Genomic DNA, 18,140 nt, shown 5'->3' with positions numbered 1-18,140 from the left:
ACGTTGAATGTTTTCCTTTTATCAGGCTCTCTAATCAGTTCCGCTGCATTTGGATATTAGTATAACGCTCATGTACAAAAAAACAACAACATTTTTGGTACTTATGAGTTATCTGGGTGCCCGATTTTTTGATTGTATGCCTTAAGTTAAGGCATACAATCAGATGCGATGCGATGCGATGGTATTCTATGTCCCCTCGCGGGGCTCGCTACGCTCGCCACGCTTCGGGCTCGGTGGCTCGCTACGCTCGCCACAGGTTTATATCCAACTCCATGCCCACTTGGATAGTAGGGGTATGAAAAGGACCCCTTTTTCCCATTGAATTCCATGTTAAAATGGACTCAGTCCATTTTAACATTGATTCCTATGGAAAAATCGGGTCATCGCATCGCATCGCATCCGATGGTCGTATGCGATGCGATGCGATGTGCCCGATCCGACCCGATTTAGAAATCGGGCGCCCGGATAACTCATAAGTACCAAATTTTTACTTCTTTTAAATAAAACAAAAACATCCAAGACATAAACTGCCCTCCTAGCAGGTCCACAAGTCCACATCAAGCCAAGAAAACAAAGGGTAAAGTGTGCGATTCTACAACTACCAAACATACATGTGCTTGCACCCATCTCTTATGAGTGGGAGCAATGCATCGCTTTGGCACCATCAAAGAGAAATTGTAATAAATAGGAAAAAAAAAGAAACATTCATAACTGGACTGTAATAAATAGCAATAACTTAATTCTCAATAAATATCTTTTATATTCATGTATCTGAGTAGATGCATGGCATCGAGTAGTCTGATTGGTCTCGGGGACCAATTACCAATGTACTGCAAAGAAAGAAAAAAATTCTACTGTAAACCCCAAAATACATTTATATGTTTTGTGCTGAGCTAATATCAATGGTTCTCAAACCTGGTCTTCAAGGAACCCACACATATCACGTTTTTGAGGTCACCCGGCAGGAGTCCTGTGTATCACCAACTGACACATTTTTTAAATCCACAGGTGAACTGAAAAACATAAACAGTCCCGAGGACTGAGTTTGAGAATCACTGAGCTAATTCTTATCAGTGGTTTTTATATAAGCCCTCGTGGAACCTCTAGCAGGCCGGACACTCACAATATATTTTGGCCACATTTGAGTTCACTAGATGCAATCGTTTGGATTAGGTTAGCCATAACATGCAAAAGGCGAGTGGTCAAGGATTTCCCTGAGTACCGGGAAAATACAAAGGTATCCGAGTCTCCTACAGGAGACTGTTGGCTACTCAAAGACTCAAATGAACTAGATATGGCAGTGCATGGTCACAATTTTTCCACATACTGTTTTATATATTATTATATAAAAAAAGCCTAAAGTGGAACTCTGTTAGGTTTGTATTATATAAGGAATTTGTAGAATCTTTCCAATTCCAAAGCACAGTTTAGCTCTGATTAGTACAGTGCATGCAAAGATCTTGAAGAACTTAAAGACCACGCCTTTCTGTTCCACAACAGAGTAGTCACGCCATTGTCCCATGGGATCTCACATCTCTATGGACAAAGTTGACAGATCCAGCTGTTCAGCAGTCATGGCAAATGGGCTGATCAGCTGATTTCCACATCAGGTTGCTGGGTGAGGCCCAAGCAAACTTTCATGCAGCATATTTTACCAGAAAGACATGATATTGACCGGAACCGGATATTTGTAGGGATTGATGCTCATTCTTGGCCAAGAGAAAATGGTGGCCAATATGGTTTAAAATCTACCAGATTGAGCAACAGAATGTCTGCATGCATGAACTAACAGAAGTTATGCTCTGATTGGTTGATCTGGGTAACAAACAGCCATGCTACTAAATAAGCATACTTGAGTTCCACTTTAGCTCATGTCCATTAATCCAGGTCAAAAACCACTCTTATTACTAAAGATGCATTTAGATGGAAGTTATATTATGGTTTACAGTTACTCATAGACTGTTCTTAGAATTACTTAGAAGATTGTTTGCTATTACACGTCTATGGTGAGCTGAAGTAACGTGTAATATAGTAGCAAATATTTGAATTAAACCCAAAATACAGAGCTAATGGATTATGTAATACACTTGTTTTTGTTGAACAAAAATATACAGAAATAAAAACCTGACATGCACGATGTATAAATGCCTGTGTTTAAAAGCTGGTAATTGACCTTTCCACTCAACACTGCTGGTGAGTCATATATATATTGATATATATATTGGTGAAAATACATCCTCCCTACAAGAGCATTGTCTGGCTTCGGCTGTTGATATTACTCTTGCAGAAGTATTTTTTTTTTAAATAACTCTTGCGCTTGGTGGACAAGTGCCCCAACAAGTTGCAATAACAGCTCTATGCCCAACCATCCTTGGTCCTCTTCTCCATTTCTGTCCTCGGGAGACTGCAACGGGAACCTTGATCCCTTCCTTTGCCTTATTTCAGGAATGCGATGCACACTGCCTCATGGCCATCCACATAAAAAAAATCATATACAGCCACATTTCTTTGCGGAATGTTGTTTCAAGGTGTGGTAAACTAGATTGTCGTCCAAGAATGAAACATCGTCATCAAATGAAATTGGCCTACAACATGCTTGTTTCACTTTGTCATTAACCAACTTTTTCTTGATGGTCAAGTTTTTTAGAATTTGGTCGTACGTAGTCTCTGGGTTATTGCAGGACCCACTGCAGTACCTAAACTTAAGTTCCTCCTTGGCTTCATAGCCTAATCCCAAGTCCGTCACATTCAAGTGTATCTCCCGAAGGACACATCCTTTGTTTTTCCGTTTTTTGTCCTTGCTGTTTTTTTTACTGGAATTCTGAGTGCCTGTTGCTGCAACGTGTCTCCCTCTGTCTCGCCTGGAGAGAGTTTGCTTGTTGGATGACCTTCGAAGTCTTTTTATGGTGTCTTGAATAAATTCCAAAACATCATCGAACTTGTCTGGATAGTCATCAGGTATTTCAGCTGCATTTTTGTACATGGGGGGGGAAAAAAAGAAAATTAAATTAAAATATCATACCACATTCAACTGTAAAGTAAAAACTATGTATACATGCCACAGTGGTCTATGTGCTAAGCCTGAGAGAGATAGAGGGAGGGAGAGATGAAGTATTAACCAACAAGCTCCAACTTTAATTTTTTTCAAACCTAGACAGTTACATGGCAGTTAGTATCTGATTGTCCTGTACTTTATCTGCCAAGCTTAGTACATAGACCACTCAAAGCATTACAAATTAAAAAATATTTATCTGATAATGATTATATTGCTCAATCCTTCATGTGGAGCTTGTGCAGGAAGAATAGGTTCAAAGAAAACTGAAGGAGAAATGACTTTACATAAAGGGTTGTGAATAAGTAGCATAGTCTCACATCAGAGGTGGTATAGGCTAACAGTACAACAATTTAAACATGCTTGGGCTTGACATAAGAATGACCCTACAAAGAATTGAGGATTAAATAGGGTTCAAGACAAAAGGTAAAACAAGGGGCAGATTTGATGGGCCAAGTTTTTCTTATCTGCCATTTCTATGTTTCTAAGTTTTCTCAATACACATTGACCTTGATGGTCAAAAAGGTTCATGTTTATCATTTCAGTAAAGATCTGAAGAAATAAGTTATTACATTTTATATTGAATTCTGAAATAAATATACTGCAGTATACCAGTTAGGACACTCACATACTGTAGCATAATGTTATATTTTTGTAGAGCCATACATTATACAGTAATACATCTTCATTTTAAGAATGAGACCACCAGGTGAAATACTGGCATACCAAATATACAGAACATAGAAGAAACATTATTCCAAGATCATCATAAATACTGCACATACAGTAAGTGGTAATGTATATACAGTACTGTAGTAGACATAAGGGCACACGGGAGAAGGTGGCCCTGATTATTGAAGCTTATAGTCTAATGGGAAGCTACTATGTTCCTGAGATAAAACAGGTGGCTTAGATGAACTGGTGTGTTTCTAATTAGTGCTTAAACATGTGGAATCTGGTGTACAATCATATTAGGTATGGTAGTGTTTTCCATAGATAGCTAAAATTTCTGGGAAGGTACTCCTTGTCAGAGCAAAGAATGCAGGAGCACGCGTGGGGTAATATGAGCCCAAAGATGTAGGGGAGGAGTTGGAAGAAGACCTTTTAAATGAATGTGAGAAGTTTGAGTTGGATTCTGGTGAGCAGCAGATGTGGTGAAGAGGGAGAAGTAAATCAGTCTTGTTGTGGAATTGAGGATGGATTGAAGTAAGGGAGATAGGTGTGAAGGAATCTGACTGGAGAAAGTTACAGTAGTCAATAAGAGAGAGGATGAGGCTTTTTATAGCATCAAGGATGAGAAAGAGTCTAATCTGGTGGTTTCCAAGATAGAAGTGGCAGGCTTGGTAGAGAGATTAGGTATGGGGACTGTAGCAGAAGGTAGAGTCAAGGATCATGCAGAGCTCTACAGTGGGAGAAGATGGGGTTTTGGAGAGTCTGGAAGGAGATAAGATTGGTTCTACATCAGACCTGTAACCCAACCAGAAACAATGAAAGTCTCCTATATGCAGACAGCCCCATTCACCTCAATTAACAAATATTTCCACAGCTTTGAAAAAGTTTATTACAACATATCAGAGTGGTCTGCTTATACAATGACAAACACAATATAACACAATACAACACTCATATTACACTGTAATACCTTTGATTAGTAAAAGTGTATGCAACCCAAAAATGGTGGAAGGTAATTGTCTGGTTAGAACGTGTAATCATCTATGCCAGTGGCATAGCTATATATGTGGCAGACCCTGCGGCGGCTTGGGGGAGCGGCACCAGTGGGGTCTGTGGTAGGCGCTGTTGGCTGAACTGACAGGCGATCCAGGCAGCAGTGAGCACTGAGCTGGTCCCGCCCTGTACATATCTAATGAGAGGGGACCCAGTGCAGTGCATATTGAATGAGCGGGTCCCCGTTCCTGTGCATATGTAATAAATGGGTCCTGTGGCAGAATTTTTTTTGGCAGGGGGGGAGAAAAATGTCACTTATCTATGCTGCATCTGTGTAGGAGAGATAAAGTAACAACCAATCAGCTTCTGTCACTTTAACGGCTGTGTTTAAAGCTGATTGGTTGGCACCAGTGTCGGACTGGGGCTCACATGTATGGATAAACGCACAGTCTGGAACCTGCTCCCAAGATGAAGAGGTGTCCCCTGTGCCCTTGTGGACTCCTACTTTGGTTGGCACCTTATCTGTCTTCCAGGTTTAATGCATCTACCCCCATGATAACGCTGGGCATTCTCATGCTAATGAGGCTGTGACACGGTTGCGGGCAGCCGGATGTCAGCCGCTTGCCCATTTCCTTCACCGCGTGTACGCATATGTAAGGTTGCCCAGAGCAACCTTACATATGCGTGCACCTTCCACATCTTCCGATGGTCGGCGGATCCCCCTGGACTGCGATTGGATGTTACTGTGTAACATCCATTCGCATGCCCAGCGTGCAAATTGCTCTTGCGAATGGGTGGCAACAGCCAACCATTCACAAGGTGGGGTTTGATGGACTCGCAAAGGCCGCAAATTCGCAGCCTTGCAAATCAACCAGAATAACCGCCTTTATCCTGATGAAAAGGTCCAAGCGACTTTGAAATGTCGTGATGGGGCAATACATACATACAGTATATATATATATATATATATATATATATATATATATATATATATCAGAAAGTGAAATGTGGAGGGCGCTACTGAAATTTCCACCACCTTGTCAAGTGCTCGATTTAGGCAGATAGACAATTAAACATTCTTAATGACTATTTATTAAAAAAATGGATAAAATATTGGCAATATTCGATCTTTGAAACCGCATATGATAGACCCAACGCGTTTCGTCTCCGAAGAGACTTCTTCAGGGGTACACAAGAATGGGCGGTATGCTAAGGTCTAAGACCAATATCAGACTTTCTTTGTTTTAAAATAATCGGAGAAATCCGATGACGTAGAGCTTTTTTGAAGGCCCTTATAAAAGAGGCAGGGCACTTCTGAAGAGGTGGAGGATATAGCACCAGAATAGGGTATGATCCGTGTGAATCCTCCAGTGCCTAATCACACATCTGATTAGGCACTGGAGGATTCACACGGATCATACCCTATTCTGGTGCTATATCCTCCACCTCTTCAGAAGTGCCCTGCCTCTTTTATAAGGGCCTTCAAAAAAGCTCTACGTCATCGGATTTCTCCGATTATTTTAAAACAAAGAAAGTCTGATATTGGTCTTAGACCTTAGCATACCGCCCATTCTTGTGTACCCCTGAAGAAGTCTCTTCGGAGACGAAACGCGTTGGGTCTATCATATGCGGTTTCAAAGATCGAATATTGCCAATATTTTATCCATTTTTTTAATAAATAGTCATTAAGAATGTTTAATTGTCTATCTGCCTAAATCGAGCACTTGACAAGGTGGTGGAAATTTCAGTAGCGCCCTCCACATTTCACTTTCTGGTTGTCTGTCTTCATCTCCCACTAGCAGGGGAGATTTTGTGGAGGTAGTCGCTTTGCAAAATTGGAAGCGCTTTCAGGGTCAAACCCCCATTTGCATATATATATATATATATATATATATATATATATATATATATATATACATACTGTATATACTTGCCTTAAAATCATTGGTGAGCACTTGTATCAGCCCTATACTTGGAGTGAAAGATACATTTGCCCTGTATATCATTAATCCATCTGGACATGGTTTTCCGCAGGGCTGTGTTTACACAGTTGGAGGCTGTAGACTGAACACTTGGTGCCTTGACTACAACCTATCCACTAGCCTCGTCTCAGTCTGCGACCTGGACAGTCTCATCACTGAGAAGACTTTTATCCCCATTGGTCCATCTCTGCTACAGTCAGATTTCTCACTCATTTTTAATTTTCTTTGCCGGAGAAAGAAAAAAAAAAAATAGATAAAAATTTGACACATGTTTAAACATTAATGTCCGTTGCATAATATGGCTTCTATTTGGGATGTTGAAAAGGTCATGACTAACACTTTATTTATTTATTTGTGGTCACGGTCAATCCAGCATTCACAATTAATGGTTTGTGTATTCTACCGTAATGATAACTGATCCCTATATTAGATAAACTGTTATTGTTTTTTTTTCTTCAAATAGAACTTTAAGTACCTATTAATCATGTGTATTTTTCTTAGCGGTTCTCTTACAAATAATTATGCCCTTTTCAAAATCTCTCCGTAGGGTGAAAAATCTGATTGACGTTCATAAGCAAAGGTTCGGTGCTCTCAGCGTGTCACATGAGAGCAGGAGGGAAGGAGGTTGAGATAGAGCTCAGAGGGACATGCCAAGGCCTCTCCACAGCAAGATAGGCCAGACTTATTAGGTGTCTAAAAATTTGGAAGGGTCCATCTGGTGGCCTTTTGCTATCTCTCTTGCTTATCCATAGATACAGTATTTAAATAAAGGTATTTTTGTGCTTTACACATATCTAGTAACCTTATTAATTTCTCTTAATTGGTATGAAAATAATAATGGTGAATTTTGCACCCCAAAAATGTACTTTTGTTTTTAGATAATGTAATCATGTTTAGTGATGTGTATCAACCTATCTTTGTCCATTTGCAATTTACATTTATTAATGCCAATTGGCTCTTTTTAATGTCCCCACAGGCCTGCAAATTAATGTTTTGCATAAACATCCATTCATTCGTGCGTGGGACCTCGAAATTATTCGATGGTCACTGCATCCGGGGATGTCAACTGCCTGCCCATGGAAGGCAGGAAGCCGTCCCTCTTCGCATGCGGCCACCCCCAGCACACCTCCTGTATTCTCCCCTGCCCTGCTGTGAGTGCAGGAGACTTGCATAATCTCCTACGGTACCCACAATAAAGACCTGCATATGCGTATATTTGCATATGCGCAAATTCGCAGTGGGGCGAATCAATTAGAATGAGGGCCAAAGTGAATATTGCATGTCTAAAGCCTCTCTGTTCACTGCAACAAGTGCAATGCGACAGTGGTTGCCATGGTAATCAGTGACACTACAGACTTAAAAATGCAGGATAGCAACCTTAAGAAACAAACCAAGGAAAAGTGGTAACAAGTTCTCCTTATAACCTGCCACAACCTAATTTCTGGAGATGTAATACAAGGTTCAATAACGTACTAAAAATTCAGAAAGAGTGTATTGGTATGCTGTACAATTAGTGGGTAAATTAAATATTTTGGCTTAATTAGCCCTCAGGAACTATAACAATGCATTTTGACTATGCCTTTGAATGACGGAAGCGATAGGACAGGTGCACTGCAGCCTATGCCAAGTGTGATATATGCAAAGGCCTAATCAGTGCAAAGGGCAGACCATGGCTTACAGTATGCCCTTGGGTATAGACGCCTGCAGCTTGTACAGTTGGTGCACTGGCATCAAAGACAATCTGTGCAGGTTCTTAGCCCATCTATACATAGACGCCCTGCTGTCAACATAGATTCTCCGACTTAAAAGAAACAATCTGAGCAGATCACAGTCTGGATGAACAAGTGCAATCACCAGACACCAAAGTTTGCAAGTCAAAACCCCTGCAGGTAGTTCAAATACTGTAATAGTCATCTCCGATGTCCCTGGGAGCTTCTGTATGTACAGCCAGCATACAAATGTGGATCATGTTATTCCCTCCGCCTATTGACATTCCTGTCAGTCCTGTTTGCTCGATTAACCCTTTCAGGCCCGCGTTGGAACCGTCGCTCCCAAGAAGAATATTTTGCTGCCCTGAATCTGCTTGCAGCAGACTGTGCTTCTCTCCCAGCTGGGGGTGTATCATTCAGGCCTTTGGTCCCTGACAAGAGCTGGGGACTGAGCAGCACTGTCATAAAACAGCAGCCCGTCACCTGTCGGAGGAGCGTAGATATGTTCACTGAAAGCCTAAAGCCCAGAATAACTCTGAATACCACGATATCGGATGTCGCTGGTATACAATGTGGCAAGTTTATACTGAATGCTGCTGAGTGAGGTATGTTCTACAGGATTCCAAACTGTCGGTTCTGCAACGCAATTCAGTGCTCGGTTCTAAAGAAATCCAGGTTCAGGGAGCTAGTGGGAGAGACTGTGGACTCCGCCATACACAGAAAGTCTTCCACAGACAGAGAAGCAATCAGAACTGTATTACGGTTAGCCCTGTGTAATTAATGAGCATATGATGGTTGGACCAAGTGAAAGGCTATGGGGAGATTTATCAAGCCATGGAGGTAGATGTTATGAAAAAGTTGCCGAAACCAACCAATGAGCTTCTAAGGGGGACATTTACTAAGATGGGAGTGGTTCTCAATCGCGGGCCTCAAGGACCCCCCAACAGTTCACGTTTTCCAGCTCACCTCACAGGTACACAGGTGCACTCATTATTCACTGACACATTTTAAAAGTTCACAGGTGGAGCTAATTATTTCACCTGTGATTCTGTGTGGAGGCTGAGAACCACCGATCTAGAGGGTGCTAAATAAATAAGAAGTCAATTCTGATTGGTTGCCCATAGCAACGACTTCCATCTTGGTAAATTACCCCCTAACGGCCATTTATTTTGAACAGTCATTGAAATGACAAACGTTGACTGGTTGCTTTGGGAAACTACTTCACTTTGTCTCTTTCAAAGCCTTGATACACCCCCCCTGAGTCTTCACATCGGGGCTGGCACATGACCAACTACATTGTACAGATCCAATTGAAAAAAATAAAAAATAAACCTTTGCTTTTTTTTTTATGATTTTTTTTACTTTTCAGTTTGAGATGCTCTATGTTCAGAGATGCAGCAGAATTAAAGATTATGGGGAAGATGTATCAAACCTTCTAAAGAGGACAGGACACATTTCTAATAGCAACCAGATTCTAGCTATTGTTTACCAACAAAAGAATATACAAGGATAGCTAGAAGTAGGGTTGGATTGGACCACTGGGAGAGTGGGGAACTTCCTGATTGGCTGGACTCTCACCAGTGTCCCAGGCCCCCATATGGACAACAACGAAGGCCTCACTTGTCCAGCTTCATTTTCTGATGAACTCGGCCTTGAAGGCATCCTTCTCTGCAAATTGCATTGCTTTGTTGATGCTGCGCGATGTAGTAAAACGCAATGTTTCACAGTGATTGCGGCCTGTGAATATGCAAATCTTGTTACATCCCCATATTGTATCTCAGACCTCCCCTGCGGGATTTCCGAGTAGAGGTGAAATAATCGCAACATAAAGTAATGCTCAAACAGCTAAATGTAATTGCAAATCAAATAAATGTTTTTTAAAAAAAAACTTTTTTATGAAATGAACCATTTAACGTTAAAAACAACTGGCTGCATTTCATCGTCCTAAAAGATGCAGGGAACGAATGTTGTTGGAACTGCGGTGACTCAGGTAATGACAGTTGTTTGGTCCGGCCATTCGGGTCATTTTATAGTCTAACAGAAAGAACCCATAAAATGAGATCCTTAGCAGGTGCAAATGATTTTAGACACATATCAGAGTATTGAAGCCGAGACGTGTGCATGCCCAGTAAATCTGTCTGCGGCAGACAACATGTAACATCATACGAGTCGGCGGAGATTAGAGGGAGTTCAGAAACCGTATATTGTATGTCCTGATAGCACCACGTCCTGGGAGACTTGTAGTAGAACTTGTTCTATGGTTTCCCTAAAACACCAACATGCAAATGGGTATCTGTAAAAAGATGCATACCGCCTAACTGTTCCGCTTCTACCACTATTCCGACACTGTCCCCCTATCCTGCCCGTGGGATGCCCACGGGACAATGTCCCACGGGCGAGGGAGAACTTTTGAATACCCGCCACTCTGCAACGCAGCTGGTGATCACTAGACAGATACCAGAGTAGGGAGGTACCAAGCTTCTGACTAAGCATTGGACACCACCCCAAAATTCCCAAACATAGGCCTCAGGCCACACCCCTTCCTGGATCCTACAGGCCTATGGCGCGTGGAGGTTGCGATCTCAGTGAACGTATAGTTGGTAGGTATGAAGATGATTGCCAGCCCATAATCATTATTGGAGGGTTTCAATGATACACTGTTTAAAGGCAATGGCAAAAGGGTGTAACCCTATTGGGAACATCCTTTGTAATGTCGGCAGTACAAAAGCCACATACGTTCCAAAGACTCTTTTTCATCTTCACTAAAATATACAACAAATAATTCTTTATAAGCAAAAACTAGAAATGCCTCTTTATTATATACAGGTCGGATCTCCCTTATCCCTGTATTCCAAAAACCAAAATATTCAGAAAAACGTGGTTCTTCAGAATATTTTTGTGTTTTTTTGTGTTTATTTCCCCCCCCTGCCCCTTTTTTTCCATACTTACCGCATCTCCCGATGTCCACGGCGGTCTCCGGGATCCTCTTCAGCGGCATCCCCGGTCCCAGGGGTGCACTGTGCAACTGCGCGGGTGTGCCGGTGACATCACTGGCGCCCGCGCACTTGCGCTTTGGACTCCTGGGATCGGAGATGCCGCTGAAGAGGATCCCGCAGGCCGCCGGGGGACACCGTGGACGTCGGGGGACATCGGTGTACCACCAGGAGACCAAGTAAGTATGAAAATAAAATATTCAAAAATCCGTAAAAAAAAAATCCCTTATCCAAAATGCTCGCGGTCCCGAGTACAATATTTCGGATAAGGGATACTCAACCTGTACTATACTACACAGCTAATAATGCTGCCTTATTAAATAGAGTAATTCGCAGACAAATTAGTTCTATCTCCATGCAGCCGAGACTACTATCACAAGGTAAATATATGATCAAGTCTTTGAAGTTGGTAAACACTACTGAGACGTATTCATAAAACAAACTCATTTCTGAGACCATGATACAAGTCTGTTTTTTTTTTCTTAAACCCATAAACACGGTCTAAATCAGAAACATGTCCCTGGTTTCCCAATACCATGTGTGATCTGGACGTAAAATGTAGTATGTGAAGAATGCATGGAAGAAAATGTTTTGTCTGTAATTGTTGGAATAATAAATTTGCCCTATTAACGCCGTCAGTGCCGGCACTGGAATAAACGCAATGTATATTTTATTTATGCAGAAGTCAAAGTCTCATAAATCTCAGCATTTAAATGCCTGGGGGAGATGTATTAAGTCTTGGAGAAAGGTGGAGAGCGAATGGCTTCGGCGAGATTCACACAAATTGCGCGCCATGCTGAATCAGCCCTTTTAGGGGATATAAGAACTTCTTTAAATATGTTCTCTTTAAATTCCGGGATTTTGTTGAATTCAAATACTGATCATTTCACTAATGATGGTGGTATAAACGGAGTAAGACTCGGTAAACATATCTCCACATATGTACTAGGATTACAGGAGCTCAGCCGTTACTGTTGAATGGTGGAAGGGGAGACAGCATGCACCTGCCAACATCCTATTAATGCCAGCACTGCTCATAGCTATCGTGTGAATCTCATGGGCACTATAGATCAAGGACCGGTTGTTGTGACTGTGATATGAAGCGGTTCCGCATGGGGGGCAATTCAAATAGAGGAGCCACCAACTGCCATTCCAAACTGACAGTGGGTGTGGCTCCCCTATTTGAACTGTGCTGGAGCCGTGCCTCTGGAGCCACCACTGGATGTTATAATTACAGTTTAAATAATACCTTTCAATAGATGCCAATGTGATGCTTTGCTGTGTGGCAAAGGCTGCCCTGACAAGCCTAGTAGTGGGGCACCGCTGTATATATTATTCATGTCATGTGGCCACTAGATGCGGATTCAAATGTTTCATCGCGCCCGATCTTCTGTCTAAAGTGACAGGAGATCGCGGGCCGATATTGAATCTGCACTGCTTTTATTGTGCGAAAAAGTCCCATTTGCGCTCCCTGAAAAGTCAGCGCCGGCAGCCATATGTTCCTGAACTGAGCTACATTTGAATAGCTTCATTGGGTGCCCTCTAGTGGCTGCCGGCGCAAAAAAAACATTTGAAACCGGCTCTATGAGAGCGGAGGGGCACTGGCGGCAAATCACATGGTCCCGCTTTACTCTTTGGCCTCATTGACTCTTTGACTCATTATGGAGAACTCCAAGCTCATACTCACACTTACAGGTCCATTTCCAAGTGGTGCGGGCAATACTCTATGGTACCTCTCCTCGGCGGCTCATTACCGCCCTCCAGTGTGGCCGACGCCCTAGGCAAATGCCTAGACCTACCTAGTGGTGGCGCCATCCCTGACCTCATGCCTCAATAATATATATATTACAGTCCGGTGGACTGCTATAGCATGCTGGACGCCGCAGATCGCTATAACATCTGGCAATCGGCGCCGCTCTACATCGCGGCACCGCACTTCCGGGTTTACCTGGAAGTGACATCATGCGTTCCACACAGTGGGAAGCATATCAGCGGTGGGAGTGCTTCCCTGTCCCAGGACAGAGGCGTTATGTACCACGTCAGCCGCTTGCTGCTCCTACATCTGCTGTCCAGTTCCTGCTGCCGTAATAAGCCACATTCCTGTGTTTGCACAATAGGCTATTTTACAATAAAAGGAACAGTGTCCTTCTCTAGCCGGGAGTGAACAGCTTCTGCGAGTTTCACATTATGGGCGTCCCCGTGGGAACGCAGATGGGCCGATGCCCGCTCGGGGCATGCAGCTGACATCATGTGACGTTTGGGGGCGGGGTGATGCTGTCCTGTTCGCTAGGCTGTGAGTATATGCAGCTTAGCGATCAAGTCCGAATCAGGCCCAAAATGTCATTAACACGTGGCCTGCAGTATGAGTGCAAATGGGAATTGGGTCTTATATAAAGGTTGCTGCAAAGCAGTAAAATAAAAAATTTGCTCACGGACAAACCATGATTCAAATAGTCCTGGTTTTACGAATGAAAAAAACCTGCTGCCCAAAACTTACACCCATTTTGGACAAACCACACCCATATTGCTGTGTTAAATTTGGAGTTTGAGTGAGGCATGGGTGGCATTGGGATCCCCATTTTATGATTTTACCCTGTTGGAAGGTTGGCTCGGCTGTATATTGTGGGGCAGTCATTTGTGAATTGGGCCACTATACATTGTAGCACATTTAGTTTTGTTTCATCCCCTTTATATACACTAAGAATAATCCAAAAATATAAATTGAAATACAGTGCGCAATGGAATTCCATAGACTGGTGATGGAAAGCAGAATGTGCAGATTACAACCTCAAGCCAACAAAACAAAGCCAAAACTTTAGTCACCTTTCATGTGTACCAGAAGATCCCGTCTACACTATGAGTATGACACACCTCCAAACATAACCCATTCCAGGAGTGATAAAATGCTCTGTTCCTGGACTTTTATGCCAGTGACAGTTGCAGAGTTGCAGGGCTTCATATAGGCAAGCTCCACCAACTGCCACCCCAAACACCACAGTCCGAGACTCACTGGCAGGTGTGACTCTTCTATTTGAATTTGGACAGTGGTGCAGTCCCACCTCTGCAACTGCCACTGGCTAGGAAGTCCAGGAGCAGAGCATTGTGTGCCTCCTGGAATGGTTCCTGTTGGGAGGTACGGTATGGTGTACTGTGGCCTGACTTGCTGCATCAGGCTGAACAATGGCTGAAGAGATGCAAACTCCCTTCTAAGAGAGCACTTTATAGTGCAAGTTGAAACAATGTTAGCTCCCAACTTCATTAACGAGAGCTGAACTTCCTCTTTTACCTTTATGATATCTGATGCAGGTAGGAAAATGAGACTGCAGTCACTTGAGCTGCTGTGACATCATGCTCTCTCCCCATGTATGAATCCACCACTCGACACAGGAGAGCAAATCTGCTAGCACTGGTTACTTAGGGAAACACATCCCACCTAACGGTAAAATTTGACCATGTCTCCGTGCAAAGAAAAGTCCAGATTTACCTACACCATGACCAATTCCGGTAATGCTGCAACTATATCTTTTGCGGTTATAGAAAATCAGAATAGTGGAATCAAAACAGGACAGTAGGCAGATGCAAATATCCTGTAGAAGAAATACAAATTGCTAAGGTCCTTATTAACTGGCTTCTGATAATAAATAAACCCTGGTGTATTCGTGATAGGGGAAATAGATTGTAAGCTCCACTGGTGCAGTAACTGATGTGAATGGCTGAATACACTGCCTCTCCACTATGTAAAGAATTTATAATACATTTGTATTATTTTTTTTGTCCGAAACTGAACTGTGCTTATTTTTTGTGCTCACAGTGAATACAATATTATATTCCTTTTGTATCGTTTGCATTTTTGCTATCATTAACAGGTTGGGAAGTTCATCCAACATAGAACATAAACTTCAGAGCTCAGTGGGAGTGCTGTAACCGTGGGGAATGAAACATCTGGCCGGCAGCTGTAAGCTCCGCAGATGTCTAGGGAAGCCTGTGGTTTACAAATCACGGACTCGCACCCAAGGCGCTGCTACTACCGGGCCTACTGCGGCTACCACTAGGGAGGCCTTATATCAGCTGGGATTAGATCAGCAGTCCCTCTCTATCTAGTCCGTATTCATGTAGATTACAGCCAGTCAATGAAACATACAGCCACTCAATTTACAGGGAACTGTGGGCATGTCTGATGCCAATAATATGTGTGCCCTCATGCCCAGTTGTGTTGGGCCATAAGGACGTCTGGTGGCCAATTATCTGTCTGACAGTATACACTATTCAACCGGTTACTGTACAGAGAATATATGTCCCGCTGGAGCTTACAGTCCGTAGGGAAGATGATGTATCAAGCCTTGAAGAGACATTTAGTGGAGAAATTGCCTAAAGCAACCACTAACCTTAATTTCCTATATAAATGACAGAAGCTGATTGGTTGATTTGGGTAAAGCCAGCAACAGAAATGTTGGGTCCCGGCACACCGATATCTCTGGGGTTCCCCCTACCCAGCCATCCTTGAGCAGCGTATTTCTATTACATTACATAATGAATGTGTTATTTTATTATTACAAATAAACACAGATAATTAATATTCACTAAGCAATGCAATAATGTAATTAAAGACAGTAGCATGGGAAGCTGAAAAAGTGACCAGGGACAGGGGGGTCACTGGAGGGGGATCCGAGTAAGTTCTCCTCCACAAAGCACCATAAACCATTGCTAGGTGCTTCACTGCTGCAGCCATGCTTACAATCCCGGAGTCTCTCAGAACCCTGGAGCCGCTCACAAGGTCAGAGCCTGTACACACGGGTGAACCCATTGACCCCCCCCCCGTCGCCAGCCCTGGTTTTATTTCTCTCAAAGGGTGAGATGTACTAAGCCATGAAAAGTGATGAAATGGAGAGTGATAAACCACCAACCAATGAGCTCCTACCTGTCATTTGTCAAATACAGACTGTGACATGGCAGGTAGGAGCTGATTGGCTGGTGGTTTATCACTCTCCATTTTATCTCTTTTGAACCCTTAGGGCCAGATGTACTAAGCTTGAAAAGGGGTCTACCAGGGGATTTCCCATTGTGGATCAGCCCAACCCTGGAGGCCGGACCATGTTGGAGTAAACCCATGCAAACACTGGAGAACATATAAACACTACACAGATGTTCTAAAGCTAACCGCTGTGCCACCGTGCTCAAAGTACACCAAATGCCTATTCAAGCATAAACGTCTGTATTTTACACTACAGTATGAATAAGGAAAAGCATTATACAAATACCGTTTAACTAACCGACTCAATCATGACCCCGCTCAAACTAACTCAAACTTTTACAATCCAGGAAAATGCTTTGAAAAACATTTGTTGCATATATATCAGGGTTGCCTACCTGACCCTCTCCTTCAGGGAGAAAATGCTCTGTTCCTGGACTTCCCTGGTAATGTAGGATTGCCATCACCTGTGGTGTAACACCTTTATTATCAATTACCTAGCTCACCACAGGTGATGGCAATCATACATTACCAGGGAAGTCCCGGAACAGAGCATTTTCTCCCTGAAGGAGAGGGTCAGGTAGGCAACCCTGATATAAATAAACATACATACATGGCTATAGTAACATGCGTGTACACATAAGCAGACAGTATACAGTATCTGTACCAAGAGGAGCATCAAAGAGCTCCTATATAATACTGCGCAGCCAGAGGCTAACGCAGGGCAGCACTGACTCTGACACTGCTATTTGTGCCGAGTTAGGGAATATGACATGAAAGGTGCCGGGGTTATAACCTTTTCTCTGTGATTAATAAAGGGCCCTTTCTCTGGCTCTAAACACTGATTGCTAGTGTGAGAACAGACACAAGATTCCCCTCCTGTAGCTATAGAGTTCAGCTGAAACTAACACTGGCAGTATCACCTGTCCCTGGAATATTAAATAACCAGGGTTCTGTCCATCCTTATTCACATCCACTTAATCACACACAAACGGATTGAGGCTCTAAAAAAATATCGTTCAAACAAATGATGACACATACACATTCATTGTGTCATCCAATCAGATTGTTGCTTTCATTGCCTGATCTGCACCAGAGTAAAGGGGGCAATACATCAGAATGGCCTGCATACGACCTGCTCGTATGCGGGACGAAAGAGCGACCGAACGAGCGCCCGTATGCAAGCAAAGCCGACTGATCATACGTGCAGCAGGTTCAATACTACGGTATCCGTGTCAACCTACGTCGACATAGACCTTTTGACTATGGACCATTTCACTTACGACCCAGACACTGTTGATCTAACAACCCGCATCCCTGGGAAATTAGGCCCCCCCCCCCAAATGATTGAAGTTTGGTGAATGCATCACATTAAACCAATAAACGCACCTCAAACTTGTTTGGATCTAAATTATTTCACCCTTTGTGCACACAACTGGCCACTGAGGGGATAAGATAACCTATACCCTGGCCACTGAGGGCATTAGATAACCTATATCCTGGCCACTGAGGGGATTAGATAACCTATACCCTGGTCAATGAGGGCTTTAGATAACCTATACCATGACCACTGAGGGGATAATATAAACTATACTGTGGTCACTGAGGGGATTAGATAACCTATACCCTGGTCAATGAGGGCTTTAGATAACCTATACCATGACCACTGAGGGGATAATATAAACTATACTGTGGTCACTGAGGGGATTAGATAACCTATACCCTGGTCACTGAGGGGATTAGATAACCTATACCCTGGTCACTGAGGGG

At 42.9% G+C, this 18,140-nt stretch overlaps 1 protein-coding gene across 1 annotated transcript in view; it reads right to left on the bottom strand.

Annotated features, from left to right (window-relative positions):
* Positions 1-363: 363 nt before the first annotated feature.
* GDNF (glial cell derived neurotrophic factor) overlaps positions 364-18,140 on the bottom strand; it is a 32,740-nt gene continuing 14,963 nt past the window's right edge. The window contains exon 3 of the mRNA XM_083154573.1: positions 364-2,967. Within this exon, the coding sequence (XP_083010699.1) occupies positions 2,489-2,967 (479 nt within the window). The 3' untranslated portion in view covers positions 364-2,488. The remainder of the gene's footprint in view (positions 2,968-18,140) is intronic.

The sequence above is a fragment of the Crinia signifera genome, chromosome 1 (genome assembly GCF_055691185.1).
Source record: "Crinia signifera chromosome 1, ASM5569118v1, whole genome shotgun sequence".
NCBI classification, from domain to species: Eukaryota; Metazoa; Chordata; class Amphibia; order Anura; family Myobatrachidae; genus Crinia; species Crinia signifera.
This window is presented reverse-complemented; position numbering and strand designations above follow the sequence as displayed.